The sequence below is a fragment of the Protopterus annectens genome, chromosome 14.part0 (genome assembly GCF_019279795.1).
Source record: "Protopterus annectens isolate FY-2018-M chromosome 14.part0, PAN1.0, whole genome shotgun sequence".
In the NCBI taxonomy this organism is placed as follows: Eukaryota; Metazoa; Chordata; order Ceratodontiformes; family Protopteridae; genus Protopterus; species Protopterus annectens.
In genome coordinates this window covers 509618375-509635204 of record NC_056748.1, presented here as the reverse complement: position 1 = coordinate 509635204, position 16830 = coordinate 509618375, and the positions used below count along the sequence as shown (strand labels likewise).

The 16830-nt window shown below is 37.6% G+C and overlaps 1 protein-coding gene across 1 annotated transcript in view; it reads right to left on the bottom strand.

Annotated features, from left to right (window-relative positions):
- The window catches only part of LOC122788694 (prominin-1-A-like), an 899670-nt gene that overhangs the window by 500815 nt on the left and 382025 nt on the right, over positions 1–16830 (bottom strand). Inside the window, exon 5 of the mRNA XM_044055589.1 lies at positions 16056–16176. Coding sequence (XP_043911524.1) covers positions 16056–16176 — 121 coding nt within the window. The remainder of the gene's footprint in view (positions 1–16055; positions 16177–16830) is intronic.

Genomic DNA, 16830 nt, shown 5'->3' with positions numbered 1-16830 from the left:
TTTGTAGTTCATGTAGTACACAGCCCAGGATGTCATCTGGTCCCATGAATGCTGTATTCTTAGCTTTGGAGAGTGCGGTTTCTACCTTTGTGGCCACGATTACTGGAATATGGTAATCTTTTGGTATTGAGATGGGCCCTTTAGGGGGTGAGAGGGGGTGAATTTGCCACTAAATTGATCTGCCAGGATATTGGCAATGTCCTTGGGATCAATATATTTAATGCCATTCTGTTGTAGCTCAGAGCAGATGTGAGCATTGCCATTTAGATTCTTGACATAACTATAGAATGCCTTGTGGTTGCCTTTGGAATCTTTGGAAATGTTATTTTTGTAACTAGCTTTGGAGGATTTTATGATGGATCTCAGCTTCTTACTGAGACTGGTAAGGGACTTTTTTGCATCCTGGGATTTTCCTCTTTTCTGCAACAGTTTCTTCCTTCTGTTGTACAGTTTGTTTATAGCAGGGGACCACCAGATTAGCTTCCTTTTTTTGGAGGTGAGCATCTTGGTTCTATTTGGAATGTCATGATTCATGCATGAGTGGATGTGCTCGTACAGTGCCTTAGTGTAGGATTCAGCAGTCAAACTTTCGGCTCCCATCTGCATGGGTGTCATGAAGTTTGCAACTTCTGACTTAAGTAGCATGAAGTTGGCTTTGAAGAAGTTTTTTACAGAGGTTTCCTTACTGGGGGTGGGGGTGGGATGTGGATGTCAAGGGTGATTTGCTTATGGTCAGACCTGACCAATGATGGGGTGACCACTGGTGTGGAGCATCTATCACTCATGTTGGTATTGACCAGGTCTAGGATATTGGAGCCTCTGGTGGGACATTGGATTAATTGATCCAGGTCATTGAAATTTATGAATTCCAAGAACCGTTGGGAAAAGGTGTTGGTACCCGAGTAGTTTTCCCAGTTAATGGCAGGATAGTTGAAATCACCCAGTATTAAGGTGTTTGGTTGTATCTTAATATTTTCCAGTACGTTTAGAAAGGTGTAGTGAGAATCTTGGGGCATGGTGGGGAATCTGTAGCAAGCTACAATTTGGATTGCAGTCTTAATTAGTGTTAGTTCCACCTGGAGAATTTCAGATGCATTGTGTTGGGCAACTAGCCTGGGGGTGTGAATATCCTTGTGAATATGGACACTCCTCCACCTTTAGTGTTTCGGTCGTTGTTTGGTGGACAAAAAGTGTGGTAAGAGTTGTAGCCTGGTATTGCAGGGGTGCTCTCTGGAGCCTTGAACCAGGTCTCAGTTACTGCACAGATATCAATGTTCTCCATTTAAAGGAATGCCTCGAGAGAGTGCATTTTGAGGTTTAGACCTCTAGCTTTAAGTAGCATTACCCTCAGATTTTGCTTGCTTGCTTGTACCTGTTATGGTGGTGAATTTGTCATTTGAACCTTGCCTAAAAAAGGCACTATAGGGGTAGCAAGATCCTTAGCCAGTATTCAGAATCCCAAGGGTGACAGGTGCAGGCCATCTTTGGCAAAGCATCGTGGTTTATGTATTGTCAAGATCTTCAGTCACAAAGTTCATAGGCATAGAAAGGCTGTGGCAGATTGTGAATGACTGATCTGTGAAACCAGTGCAGGGGAGGCTGGATTCTTTCTGAAGGCAAAGGAGCCCTGCATGTAAATGTATCCTGTCACTTATGAATATGAGTAGGTGAGATGGCTTCATCAAAGACCTTACCATGTTAACTGTGATCCCTAAGGACTTACACCCATCAAGAATTCCCGTGTACTAATTAGACTATTTAGAGAGAGAGAGAGAGTGGCCATTTGCCAATAATCTTTTAAAGGAAACACTTTTGAATATTGCAGCCTATGGTTCACTGTAACTTCAGAAATACATTAAAAAAAACTAGTCACTGTAGTGAGGACAAATGTTAAGTGTCTTGAATTGAAAGTGATTGAAAACAAAGGTATCTTCAGGATTTCTTGTCTGCTTTTATGTGGAAGTAGACATTTTGGAGGTCTAAGGGATATACATATTCTTTTCCTTCTGACAACCTGGAAAGGATGGATTATGCTGCAACTATCTGAAAGATATCCTTGAGGATGAAATTTTGTAGGTCACCTATGTCTCAAATGATCATGTGGCTCGTTGTTTTCTTTGGTACTATAAAGATCCTGGATTAATGGCCTAATTCTTGCTTGTCTGATGGAAACTCTTGGATGGTTGTTTTTGGTATAATTTCTAATATCTATTTTCTTTATGCAATTTCAGATGTAGTGGGATGTCATTCAAGGATAAGGATTGGAGCTTTGGAGGAGTTAATGTGGAAGAGAAATGTAGAACCTCTGGATAATACTGATATTAGTGTCTTTTTCCTCTTGTCCTGCATGATGGCAAATCACACATGAAGATGGAAGGACAGATAGCCACTGACTACCTCCCGAAAGAGATAATCAGACAAGGCCTCAGGGATTCTGCTATTATCTGCCTGAAGACAGACTGTGGCCACAGTGCTGGGTGCTGGTACCCCTTCATCCGAGTGGGTTACTTTTCTGGAATTTGCCACAGCAATTTTGGTTCCTTCGAGATTACTGGGTTTGCAATTGTTGGCCACACCTGGACCATAGTCAGTGAAGGCTCTTTTGCATTCGAGAAAAGGGGTATTGGGAAGTATGAAGCTTGAAATCAACAACTGTGAGGGTTTTGACATCTTTTTCCACATTTTCAGCTGGGTTTTAATGTCATGGCCGAAATGAATGGCATCACAAATTTTGAGGTAATCATTTTTAATGGGTATACAATACTACTTAAGACAGTAAATTATTTCTTTCATTGAAACTATAAAGCAAAAACTGTGCTCTGCAGTCTCACTGCAATGATACACTTGGATTATTGAGTTTAGTTAGTAACAAGGGACTGACAGCATATTGTAACACCCTACTGATCTACACATATAATTATAAAACTATCATGGTGTGGTCTTATTCTAGTATGGTGTGCTTAAAACAGAACTTACTGCAGCTGTTACAGAAAATTATGCTATCCTTTCACTGTATTCTGCCATTTAGTTTTACAGTATAAACCACCCTAACATGTAAGTACCTAACAAACCGTACTTTTCATATGCAGTTCAGTGCCACTGATGTGTAGTGTGGCCACTTACTAGCTATTGGTGTAGATATGGGCACTGCCTTCTGGGATGAAATCAAAGGGAGGAACCACAAAAACAGCTACAGCAAAGAAGTTTATTTGTCTCTAGCGACTCGGCAAATGCCTTCCAAGAGTACATACATAAAAAGTAAAACACACCTAATAAATACACTAAACAATAAAACAATTAACATAATAAATTGAAATTAATTACTCAAGTACTTCCAATTAAAATCTGTACTTAACCCCTTAGGGGCCGAGGTATCATACTTTACTATAAATACCGCTTCTTTATGCAGTAACTTATCCTTTAAGACAGCCAATTCCCCTGCCCCCCACAGTAATATGTTCTAAGACACAACATTGAAGCAATTTAAAATCACTAGCATGGTGTTGCTAAGGGGCTATCTTGATATTTATTCTTTATGTCACGAATGTGCTCCTGAAAATGTACCTTAAACATTCTCTGACTTTTCCCCAGATACAATTTATCACAAGGACATTTAAGGACATAAATAATACTAGTAGTTTTACAAAAAAAACTTTGATTAGGATAGAAGCTATGAACACTAATTTTAGAAAAGGTGTTAATAATACAGGGGCAAACTGAGCAACTACCACATGGAAAGGTTCTCTTATTAGAAGGGGTAAACTTACTAACCTTAACAGCTGGTGATCCAAATCTACTGTGCACCACTAAATCACCTATATTACAACCCTTCTTGCAGGAAATGTTGTTGTGTCTTTCAGCTTTTCCCGGTTAGGGGTCGCCACAGCGGAACTCCGGTCCGCTAATGATTGGTAGTTGATTTTTACATGCTGCGTTACCAGCCCTGACACACAACCATCAACAAAGGTACGCCCATTCACGCATGTCTCCACGCAGAAGACGCTCTAGCTGAGAATCGAACTGGACAGCGTCTGACTGTGAGGCGACAACGCTACCGCAGTACCGGGCCTATTTGAAATAACATTGGCCAATAAACTATCCTTAAACAACATCGGCCAAAAATAATCCAAAATATTTTGAATCTTAGTACTCAATACATTAAAAGTTGTAACAAAATAGATGCCCCTCTTATCAGAATCACCAAAATTATAAAATCTCCTGTCATAGTTCATGAAGGTAGGGAGGAGGTCACAACTATTAGTAGCCTCTTCCACAACTACCTTCTTATTAACAGTACTCATGTTACCATACCTTGTACTTTTCACCCTATTGAAAGCATTCAAAATTACATTTTTATTATAACCCCTACGGATAAATATAATGAATGCAAATTGTATTTCATTTTCAAAATCGTCATCATTATTGCACAATTTACTTACTTACCTTTACTTATTTACCCCACATGACAAAGAAACAATAAAATCACGGGGATGGCAACTAGTCCCATGTAAAAATTCATTTCCCCCACAAATATTCCTACAAACAGAAGTTTAATGGAACCATCAGCCAAACCTTTTAAAGGCAAATCAAGAAAATTAACTTCACTGCCCAAATGTAATCCAGCAAATTTAAAGCAAAAACGATTATGTAAAGATTCAAAAAATCCTCCACTTTATCTGAGCCCCCTCTAAAAATAAAAATTAAATCATCTATAAAACGGAAGTACTTAACCACATATTTAACAAAAAATTAGTGTCAAAACATATACTCCACTTCAAACAGGGACATTGTGAAATTAGCATACATGGGGGCAAAAGAAGCCCCCATGGCCGTCCCTTGAGTCTGGTGAAATAGTTCATTATTAAAAGTAAAAGAATTATTTTCTAAACAAAACTGAACTAGTTCAACAATAAAACCAGTCACTGGGCTATCACCCAAAAAATAATAAAACGACTGTATACCATGTTGTATATAGACTTTGTACATCTAAATCCATCCAATACATATCACCCTCCCAGTGCAAATCAGCAATTGTATCCATAAAATCCTGTGTATCTCTAATGTAAGTGGGGGTTCTCCTACTAACAAAAGTAATTAAATATTGACTTAAAAATATACCAATACTATAGAGAAAAGATTTACAGGCTGCAATAATAGGTCTCCCTTTTAACGTGTCCAAGCCCTTATGAATCTTTGAGAGGCAGTAAAATAACACTAAATCACTCCCCTGTACCACAAACTTTTTTCTAAATCAATTCGGCTAAAATAGCCAAGCCTATAGCCCTTTTGCAACAGTACTTGGTACTTATCAATAGCTTGTTTATGCATATCAATATCACATCTTTCATAAATAGCATCATTAAGAAGTACATAACACATATCCATATACTGCTTGTAGTTCATGACTACAATTCTGTTGCCCTTATCTGAGGGCTAAACAACCAATTCATTATCATTACTTAAATTTTTAAAGCTTAACATTGTACCTGTGTCAAATTATATTCAAAATCATGTTTACATAAAAAATTTTATTAATAGAGCAATAGAAAAATTAACACTCACTGAAAATTGCTGAATAACAGCATTATTAAATGGAAGTATAAAAGTACTTGTACAACAAACCCTGGAAGTATCTAGCAAACAGTAAGCATTAGGTTCAACATCATTCCACTCATTTACATCTGAAACACAAGAATGAAAACTTTTATCTAAACTGCTGTTTAGAATATCTTCTTCTTGTAAATCAGATTGAGAAAAATAATACACGAGATATAACTTACGTATCAATCTAAAAATTTCACATTTTAAATTGTACAGACGTGGAACAACCATTGGTATAAACTTCAAACCTTATTCTAATACTGGTAGGCAAAACTTAAACTCACCACGACTGTTATCAGTAAAAGAAGAAAGACTTTATTTTAACAAAGGTAAGCGCTTTCGCGTATCTCCTGATACGCTTCTTCAGACCATGTATACAGTGAATGAACTTTCAGAGAATATATAGTGAAGATACATTCAAATTATTCAATTAATTTAACAATAAAACAATCAACCCTTAAAAGGGAAATGCTTTAAGCAACATGACTATGCATGCTAAAAGCTTCATCTGAGCAACACAATAGGTAGTGCAGAACTTTTTCTATTTATAAAAAATTTTATAATTTAAAATTTAAATAAAAGCATTAATAAAAAGTATGTAAGAAATCTCACTGCTTCAAATTAAGGCATATGAAAACTCATATAAAATATGCCTGTGAAATCTTAATGCACGTTAATATACAAACTAAACAGTGCAAAATTCTACAGAATTCATAGGTTAAAGTCCCTGGATAAAAAAATTAAAAATTATCTTGAAAGCACGACAAATTTTCTCAAATTTACAGCAGTAACTTCTTTTGACTCTGTATGTTTTTTAGATGTCTCTCTAGATATTAGAGATGGTACACTGACTTCAACATTGTATACAAAATTATGTTGGAGAAACAATTTTACGTTATGATAGCATGCACCCACGTCATGTTTTCAGTGGGATAGTTAAAAGTCAGTTTATTAGACTCTCTAAGATTTGTAAAGACAACATGGATCTATTAATAGAGGCTGACAAAATGGAAAAAATATTTTTAGATAGAAGCTATGATCAAGAGTTAGTAAAGAATATCAGAAGGCAGGTTTTAGATAGAGCAGAAACACCTAGAACTGCAACTAGATACAAACACTCATTTTTTCCTCCTCATGCAAATGAAAATAAAAAAAGCACAGATCTGAGGGTGAGTTTTGTGACTACTTACACCAATGATAGTGTAAATATTAAGAAAATTATTGCCAATAACTGGAAAGTTTTATTAATAGATGACCGTACTTTGAATTTAGTAGGTAAGAACCCTCACTTTATCTATAGAAATAACAAGAATTTAAAAAGACTTTTATGTGATAAGGCAAATAATGGAAGACTTGATATAGTACATTTAAGGAATAATTTTGGTATGTTTCCTTGTAACCATTGCAATTATTGTAAGTATCTAACTAAAAAACAAGAATTCATACATCCAGATCTTTCCTATACATTTGTACCTAGATTCCAGGCTACCTGTGATACCACAGGCATAATATATTTGGCCACCTGTGAACAATGTTCAGTGTTCTACGTAGGCCTGACAAAGAGGAAGTTGAAAAATCGCATTTATAACCATCAATATGACATCAACAATAAAAATGAGCTTAATGCTCTAGCAAAGCATATCCAACTTTTCCCTGGTCATACCTTTGTGTTTAGAGTATTACAAATAGTAGGACCGAACATTAGAGGTGGTGATTATATGAATTTATTAGAGTTGAAGGAACTGAAATGGATCCTTAGGTTAAAACGTCACTATCCCCCTGGACTCAATGCTTATGTCTCATTAAGATCTTTTTTGAATACACGCAGATGAATAGTTGTATATTTATTTATCCATATTTACTTATTTATCTATACATATATTTCTATTTATTTAATCATTCATCTAATTGTTATATATATTTACACATATTTATAACATGGAACCTGATTTTAGCATGGATTTACAGTATTACATTTTTCTTGCAGACAAAGCCCTATAATTAGAAAATGTTTTATAAATTCTATACATATACATTACTTTGTTTCTATAAATAGCAATATAGTTTAAAAGTAAATAAGAAGATTTTTCATAGAATAGTTTGAATATTATGCATAAATATTTAAAAATTTTTTATCCAGGGACTTTAACCTATGAATTCTGTAGAATTTTGCACTGTTTAGTTTGTATATTAACGTGCATTAAGATTTCACAGGCATATTTTATATGAGTTTTCATATGCCTTAATTTGAAGCAGTGAGATTTCTTACATACTTTTTATTAATGCTTTTATTTAAATTTTAAATTATAAAATTTTTATAAATAGAAAAAGTTCTGCACTACCTATTGTGTTGCTCAGATGAAGCTTTTAGCATGCATAGTCATGTTGCTTAAAGCATTTCCCTTTTAAGGGTTGATTGTTTTATTGTTAAATTAATTGAATAATTTGAATGTATCTTCACTATATATTCTCTGAAAGTTCATTCACTGTATACATGGTCTGAAGAAGCGTATCAGGAGATACGCGAAAGCGCTTACCTTTGTTAAAATAAAGTCTTTCTTCTTTTACTGATAACAGTCGTGGTGAGTTTAAGTTTTGCCTACCAGTACTTTGCATAGTTTTTAACTGAAAACTCTTCAGTAGCTGTGGTTCGTCTTTTTGTTCCTTATTCTAATACTGATACAAGATAATCAGATAAATTATGCCCTGAAATATTAACAACCAGTGAACGGCGGTTTACATATTGTTCACAGTCACTGCCATCTACCTTTCTTATATTGTGGCCTCGACTGTCCTTCCACATCATATCCTTGTCCATACCTGCTTCGTTTTTTGTCATTAGAGGACCTATTTCCACCTTCCGTTGTCCTCCAAAATCTATCTTGGTGGGCAGCTGGATTCTGGGCCAGTGGTAATGGAGGATAAACACCCCATAAAATCAAAGGGAACTTGGAGATTTACTACCATTTTGATCTTAATCAGCAAGACAATGGATGGCCTGCTATAAAACTGATAACAGCAAACAAGGCAGTCATTTGAGTATTACAAGTAATTTCCTGTCAGACTGAATGTACACTCAGCATATTTTGGAAGGCTTTTTCCCTTATTTTATAAGTATAAGAAAACAGAAAGGTTTATGACTTGGTTAAATGATAGCTTAAATGCCACTTGAGGAATTCAGGGCTATGGACTACCTTGAGAAGAAAGTTTGTACTCTAATTTTTCATTTATAATATGGCAAATGCTGGCAGCACAGCTCAACACCTCAGGCTTTCTAAGACTGCTAAATAAAAAAAAATATTTTTAATTTCAACAGAGAAAGAAAAAATAAAATATTTGGAACTGATCTGGGGACTAGAATTGTTTGCACTAACAAACTACAAACTGTAATGGGTTTCAACACTGTCCAAGAGATGAAAAGTAGTGAGCAACTTACATTTTTTTGTTTGCAGATACCATATTAGTCCCACTGGATTGTTGGATGATCCAGACTCTCATGAAGCATTTAACTTAGCCATGCAAAGACCTGACCACATAATGCTCGTATGCGGTTTGGAGCAGTTGTGGTACAAATGATGCATGCACTATGTAAAAGTATAAATTTTGAAGCATCTCAGTGAGACACAAATTGCATTCTTTAGTCAGCAGATTCACTGTACCATAATCCACAATTTCTTGGAAGGGGAGCTGGAAAGTGTTCCACTGAGTTAGAGCTGCTCCCCTCTGGGAAGCAGGAAATGGTCCCTAATAGTCCTTGATCTGGAGTTGCTTTACCATATTCGAGGGTATTTACCTTTCTTCCTCTTTCTTTTTCTTTCTTTCTTCCTTTTCTTACATTTCCATTTAGTCTGAATCACAGGAAATGACCAGGTTTTACTCAGATAGTTTCTGTTAAACCTAGGTAGAGGGATATGCAGAAAGTCCTAGACTGGTTGCATGTGAATGGTTCATATCTTCCTCCAGTTTATTAAAGATTTTCTCATCTGGGAGTTCAAAGAGGAAATCCTTGTCCAGGGGACACCAAGAAACTGTGTTCTAACATGTTCAAGTAGGGATTTCTGTTCTGACATGCTTGAATAGGGGTTTTTCCACCAGTCAGGTATGCCTCTTGATAACAAATCCAGTGACAATTACTTTGTGGATTTATCCAAAACATCAAAACCACATTTTATTTATTTATTTTCCATTTGTTTACTGGGTTAGTCCAACTGGACACAAGGTGACCATTTTCAGCGGAGGCCCAGGAATAAAAGCTCCAGATACATAGTGAAAAAGTACAAAAAAATAATTTAAAAAAAATCCAAAAATAGTTTGTGTTTTCCTGGGAAGCTTAGCAGTGACAGCTGGTAAAACAGGAAAGTAGCAAAACAGTAACTTTACCCCCCCCCCAAAAAAAAAAAAGACAAAATGTAGTGAAAAGCACTATTTTACTTTTTGGGTCCAGGGAAAGTGTTTAATTATGGATTTTTCATAGAAAGAGTAGTTTTTAGTAACTTTTGTGGTTAAAAAGTGATTAAAGGTACAATCCTGTTTAAAAGTGCATATAAATCATGAGACAGTCAGGAAAATGCTTTTTCAGAGTTAAAAGTTCCCCTTTCTCACAAAAAGCTTAAATAAGTTAAAAAGTAATCTGGAAGGTCCCCCCCACATCCGAAGGGAACCTGATCTGCCCAGCAGCGGAATAGCATTAGCCAGCCAACCCTTGAAAACCTGAAGATGAGCAGTCTTCCAGTAGCACAAAAGCTCAGAGGGACTTGAAGCCCAAACCCGATTTTTAGCCAGCTAAGCTTGAGCTAACAGTTCAGGTGCATGAAAGGTGCTGTGTCCAATACATGATATAACCATGTAGCCTAGACAGGTTCCATATACTAGATCGAATTTTCACTAATTCGAAATAGTGCATGGAATGCTCACTGCAGCGAAAGTGCACTTACGCGAAGTTCAGTACAATGAACGGGTGTTGTAATGAACTTCCGTGCAGTACTCACGGACCTTAGAGTTAGGGCACAGGTCATAGTAAGGGGATAGCTCGTAGGGCTATCCCCTTACCATGACCCATGCCCTAACCCTATGGTCTGTGACGACTGCAGTGCAGTGAAGGACATAGCAATGTCCTCCACTACGGTGCGATAGTCACGAACCTTAGGGTTAGGGCATGGGTTAGGGTAAGGGGATAGCTTTACTAGCTATCCCCTTACCCTAACCTGTGTCCTAACCATAAGGTCCGTGACTATCACACCATAGTAGAGGACATAGCTTGTTTTTTATGTCCTCCAATGTACTGCAGTGTTTTCAGTGAAGTGCACTTACACAAAAGTTCACTTTCATTAAAGTGAACTTTCGCAGAAGTGAGGCTTCCTATTACAAGATCGAAGTAATGAACTTTCGTTCTTGTAATAGGAATCCAGCTTAGACTACTGTAGCAGTGATCAGTATCAAGAACATTTATCAGGATAAGCTGCAGTTATTCTTATCCATTTCACTGATGAGAAACTTGGTCCTTAATTAGAAGTAGGATGAGCTGCTGTATGCCTCTCCTATATTTCCAGTGTGTTAGGCAAAAAGCAGGCACATACTGGAGGTGGGCAGCAGCCTTCCAGTATGATAGCAAACACTGACCGAAAAGCAATGCCAAAGTACAAGAGGACTTCATAAGGCCCTATGCTGGCATCAAATTACATTCCCCAAGAGAAACAGTGAAGACCAGTGCAACATTGTGAGAGTCCACTTAGGCCCACAAGTGCAGGAGGACTGAGTCCTCTTAACTCTCATTTGCAAGTCAAGGAATCAAGAAGGGGGATAACAGACTCCCTGGGCCACAGTACAACCTCCAGACAAATCAGGGGAAAAAAGTGTCTACTCTGAGTAAGCCGGCTAGTCATATGCTTTAGTAAGGGAGCTGTAGTGCCTGAATTTTAGGACTCCGGTCACTGAGAAAGCACCTCTCAACACTTTCTTGATCTTCTGGTAATTAGAAGAAGCAGGAGTTCAAACCCTCATTAACAGACAAGAGTACCTGAAGTTGTTGAAGGCCATCCAACATGTGGCCTTCAGTTGGGAAGGTTTTGGCTGGACCTCACTTTTCTCCTTACCTTTACCCTCCTCTAACTCCTGCTAGGGATTATGCATGTGATCCATGTGCAGGCTTCCCTCCATTGTTACCACCCAGCTTCCAAGTAATAGAAGGCCTCAAGCCTCTCCACCTTCCTGTGCTGGGTTGAACCTCTGGCATTTTAGGCAGTCCTGCAGACTCTACTACCTTCTCAAACAATGTTGACAACACTTGTGCTTTTTTTGGTTGGTGATCTGATAACTTCCAAAACACTATAAAACTTCCAGTGAAAAGAGGAACTTTCCCACAAAGCTTGTTAGGACAAAGAACCTAAACTGCAGGAGAACACATTGCTGGGATTTTCTATCTAGTCAAAAGAAAGATACCATAGAGTGTGCCGAAAGGGTGTGGGTGTGCATATATCCCCAACCATCAATAAGAAACAGCGGTGCTGAAAGGACAGTTCTCAGGAATGATACTAGCAGTTACTTGTTGCAAAAGACTACTCAAATGAGATGTAAAGCTTAAAGTTCTAGTGTATGAAAGTTCAAATATGTTCTGATACTACAGTCCAAAGATGTACATAAAACTCTACTGCTAGTTGCAGAGGAGAAAAAACAGTAAAATGAGGTAAGAATACCTCAGCAAATTCAAAGTTAATCTGAACTCTAAACAGAAAGAAAACACACACAGCAAAACATTATGCACTTTAGAGCTTCTAAATAATGAGAGGTGATAACTTGTTCTCAGAACAATTTGTTCGCCATGTGGAAAAGTGCATATTAACATGAAGCTGATGTACATTTCAGAGACCATTCTGCTACATCTGAAACAAGAAAAAGTGAAAGGTTGCTGCTGCAATTCTTTGTAGAACAGCAAATAAATCACAAACTATATAGCCAGATGAGGGACTTCCAAGATTGCTGTACACTGATCAACAACTTAGCTTCAGCTCTCCCAGTGTGAAAACAAGAACTGAAAAAACAGCCAGTGATATTGTCAGCTTGAGTAAAATTCAGTTACTGGCTAGTAAATACACTGCCTGGATGCCTGCAAAGAAAAAATAGACCAAAAGAAAATTAACTAGAAAAGTTAATGAGAAAACACTGACTGAGGAGAATCCTGCAGCTGTTCAGCAAAAAGCGGTTAAAGCTCCAGTTTTAGTGCAAAACATCTCTTCCAGTAATCGAGAGGAAAAAATAAGCCAAATGAGCTGAACGCAAATAACAAAAGGCTGGAAAAATGTAAGAAGCTTTAAACAGATATTCAGATGAGCTGATAAAACTGCAAAAATCAGAGGGAAAAATGAAGAAAAGGCTGCCTGAGTATGAGACTGCTCATGTTTAGCAACCTTCTGCTTTTTGTTTTGTTTGATCCTGGATGGATTATTGCTATTTAATCATATGAAATTGACAACTGTCATGATCACAGTATCTAAAGTACAGGTCATCTTCTTAAATGGTGAAGAGCTCTGCTCTCCTTATTATTTATGAGTGGGGTTCCCAGAAGGCCAGCCCTTGGATCTCCTGGAATCCAAAGACACCACTTCTGGATCCACAACACAGATTTTGTACAGGTGCTTATGGGACTTGAACACTCCACCAAAACAATCAAGTTTACTGGGTGCAGGGGACTGGAAGTCCAGCTACAAAGATGTGTTAAGGACCACATCATCCAGTATCTTGAACACTGGAGGAATAGCTAGATGCTTGGGCTCTGGAAATTGAAGTTCTCTGAATCTCTTCTTGGACTGAGGATATTCTGAAGCCTTTCAGTTAAAAGACTTTCATCCTATACAAAGTCATGGTGAAAGTAAGGTCTTCAGTTTGAGAAGCTGAGGATAAAGTATCTTCAGACTGAGGATAACATATCTTCAAACTCAGAGCTGACATAAGATCTTGGTGAAAGCTGATCCGCACATGCCAATTCTTACTCAGACACTGCAGAATCAGAAGTCTTGAAATTTCTGGAGCAGGTGTCTTTTCAGGGTAATATTGCTTTGTTCTCATGAAATCTATTAAATCTTCAGCCAGCTTCAACAATTCTTGCATGTAGGTATGAGATGAGTGTGACTTAGGCTGATGAAGCTGAAGCTGGGACAAACCAATAACCAATTTATTTCTCTTTGGTGTTTTGGGATGGTGTTTGGGAGTGGTGTCAGAAGGTAAGTCCTCAAGTCGCAGGCAAGCAGCCAAAACTTGGATCCAGTCCCCAAACACCTCTGCATGAATGAAAATGTGGGGGATGTTGTCCTCCCTCTCGTTAAGCAGCATCAGAAGACAGTGCCTGCACAGTGACTTCAGACCTGAATGGCACCTGAAGCTGCTCAGCTTGAGTGGATGTCATATCTACAATAGGCATTAAGGCCTCTCTATAGGTCACACCATAGGTCTAGGCATGGTGGATGCTGTCAGAAAGGGCTATAAAAGTGCCTCGCCTCATTCAGCAATTTCTAGCTTCAGAGGGCTGTCAGACACCAAAATAGTACCCAAGGTTCCTTCAGTGCACTTTCCCTTTGGGCACTTCTCTCTTTTTCTAGTGAGATCAGTGGTAGGAACAGCAGATGTCATAATGTAAGCAGGCCAAGGACTTAAACTATTTTGTTCCAGGTGCCTGTCTAATGACTCAGCCCTATGGTTCATTGTCTGAAAGTTGAAAAAACACTTACTGGGAATGGTTGAGCATGTTGTGCCCTGGACCCTGGCAAAACAAACAGCATATGTCTCAAAGTCTTAAAGCAAAAAATTTGGACAAAGCCAAAAATAATGGGGGTCCAAAGGCACAAAAATAGGGACAGATTTTAAATATTGTTCTTATAAACATAAAAGGCTGCTAGAATAATAAGTTTTGTGTTAGCATGTATTTTATTAAGGATATAAAGTCTGAAACTCAAAAGTCTATCATTATTTAGTGACTTTAATCCACTGTGGTTTGACAGAAATCCACAAATTTTATGAGGATAAGACTAAAGATAGGCATTGTGCAAAAATCTGGACAGCTGAATGGTATGACAAACAGAGACAATGGAAATTCCTGTAAATAATTTGTTTTCTACACTCAAAGAATTGTTGATTTTTATTTGACATCTTCAGTAAATAGTAATAGTTTAGCAAAATAAAGAAGAGTTACCCAGCAGAGTACTGACTTTGGTACCAACTCACATAATGAAATAAGCAGTGGTATCAGACCTCTGACGGCTAGAAAAAACTGAAGATGGTGCAGGTTGATGACCCTTTTTAGTACAGATATCCAGTCACTGCAAGGGAAAGTGTCTATGGAACTGTGGGGAAAGGTGAAAATTGCTGGTATTTGTACTGGCCTTGGGCTTCTACAAGGCAGGAATTCCCATGCAATATTACTGCAACAGTGAACCACAAGAATCATCTGGTAAAGTGCAAATGTAGTTCAGTGCCTTGAAGTCCCTGCTACCTACTACTGTTTTGTGCACAGTGGTATCTGCAGTGTGTGTGTGTATGTATCTGATACAGTATTTATCAGGAGAAAAGTAAAGCTTCTTTGAATAGCTGGGTGCAGCTTTTTCTGTTTGTTATGATGCATCATACCCAGTCCTAAGATTTCTTTGCACTGCTGATCATTATTCTTTGAATTATGACCTCTTTGCTGCACAAAGAAATGATCAAAATGGCATCATTTTAATGTCCCAGTTTTTTTAGATTTGTTTGAGGCTGGAGTCACATCTCAACCTCTTAGAGCAAGAAATCTGGACAAAGCTAAAAGTAAATGTGGGACAAAGCCCCAAAAATAGGGACACTTTTTAAATATTCCTCTAACAAACTTAGAAAGTTGATAGAATAACAGGTTTTACATTAGCATGAATTTTCTGAAGGGTATGAAGTCTGAAACTCAAATGTCTGTATTTGTTTTCTGACTTCAATCTTTAATGAGTTGCCATGAATTTGTCAGAAAACCACAATTTTATGAAAAATGGACTAAAAATATGACGCAAAAATCTGGACATTCTGCAAAACACTATACAGTTGAGAGATATGGCTAGAATAGGGGCTTTCAGTGTGGCTAGTCTGATTTTGACTTCTATACTGGCAAGTGAGGACTAAATGTTGTTAATGTAAAAATTGCCTATAAACTACAATGAATTTTGCACCTCATATTGTGTAAAGCATGTTTTTTTTCTGTGAATCATTCTGGTTTCCTCAATCATTTGCTTCATTTTTGGTACTGAATGATGGCATTTGCATTCCACACTGCACTTGGTTTGGACTTTACTATGTTGTGATAATTACATTTGACACATGGCAATGATTTGCATAGTACACACAGGGTAAGCCTACATGTACATGACTGCTTGCATTGCCCCACTGTGGCCCAGACCACACAGATTACAGTGCTACACATGAATGGGAAGCCAAAACGTAATACTTACCTGTGGAATTGTGCTGAGGAAAGCGTTTAGGTTGTCTATAGTCTGATTGAGTAATGTTGCACTGTTCTTGACGCTTGTGGTTGCCTTTTCATTACTGACATATGTGCAGATGTTTCCAGCTCTGTAGGAAGTACAAACAAATTATGAGTTTCAACAGTTAAATGAAGAGATGGGCAACAACTCCAAAATACTATAGGCAAAAACAATTCTCACTATGATACCAAAGGCAAAAATGCGATCCAACAGCTCAGTGACGGCCTGCTTAGCCTGATGAATTCACTGCCTGATTGTTCAAATATAAGGGCTTATCATTGCCAAAGACATCCCTTCTATATCTACTCAGACATTTTGATTTATGACTTGGACTTTCTAACACAAAGTATACATCAAATGCTTCTTTCTGTGTAGGTAACAAACAGGCATGAAACCAAATGTTATTGACCCCATATAGTCTCACAGAATAGTAAATAATGAATATACCCCTATGGAGCAGCAGGGGAGCTGTATGAACTATCTCACAAAATAATAACAGTGGTAAGGCCCTACCTGTTCAAATAATCAAAATGAAACAGTGCTAAATATAACTTTACTGGAGAACAGTAGCTATTCAACAAGACAAAAGTGAGGAGCATAAAATGATATACTTTGTGCCCCTGTGAAATCCAAGTCAGAAAGGGATTGAGGTGATGGGGTACACTACAGGGAAGGAGAGAAGGAAATGATGATTTTTTTTTCACCTAATTTAAGAGTTCAGCAGTGTGAGTGATGCGTAGAA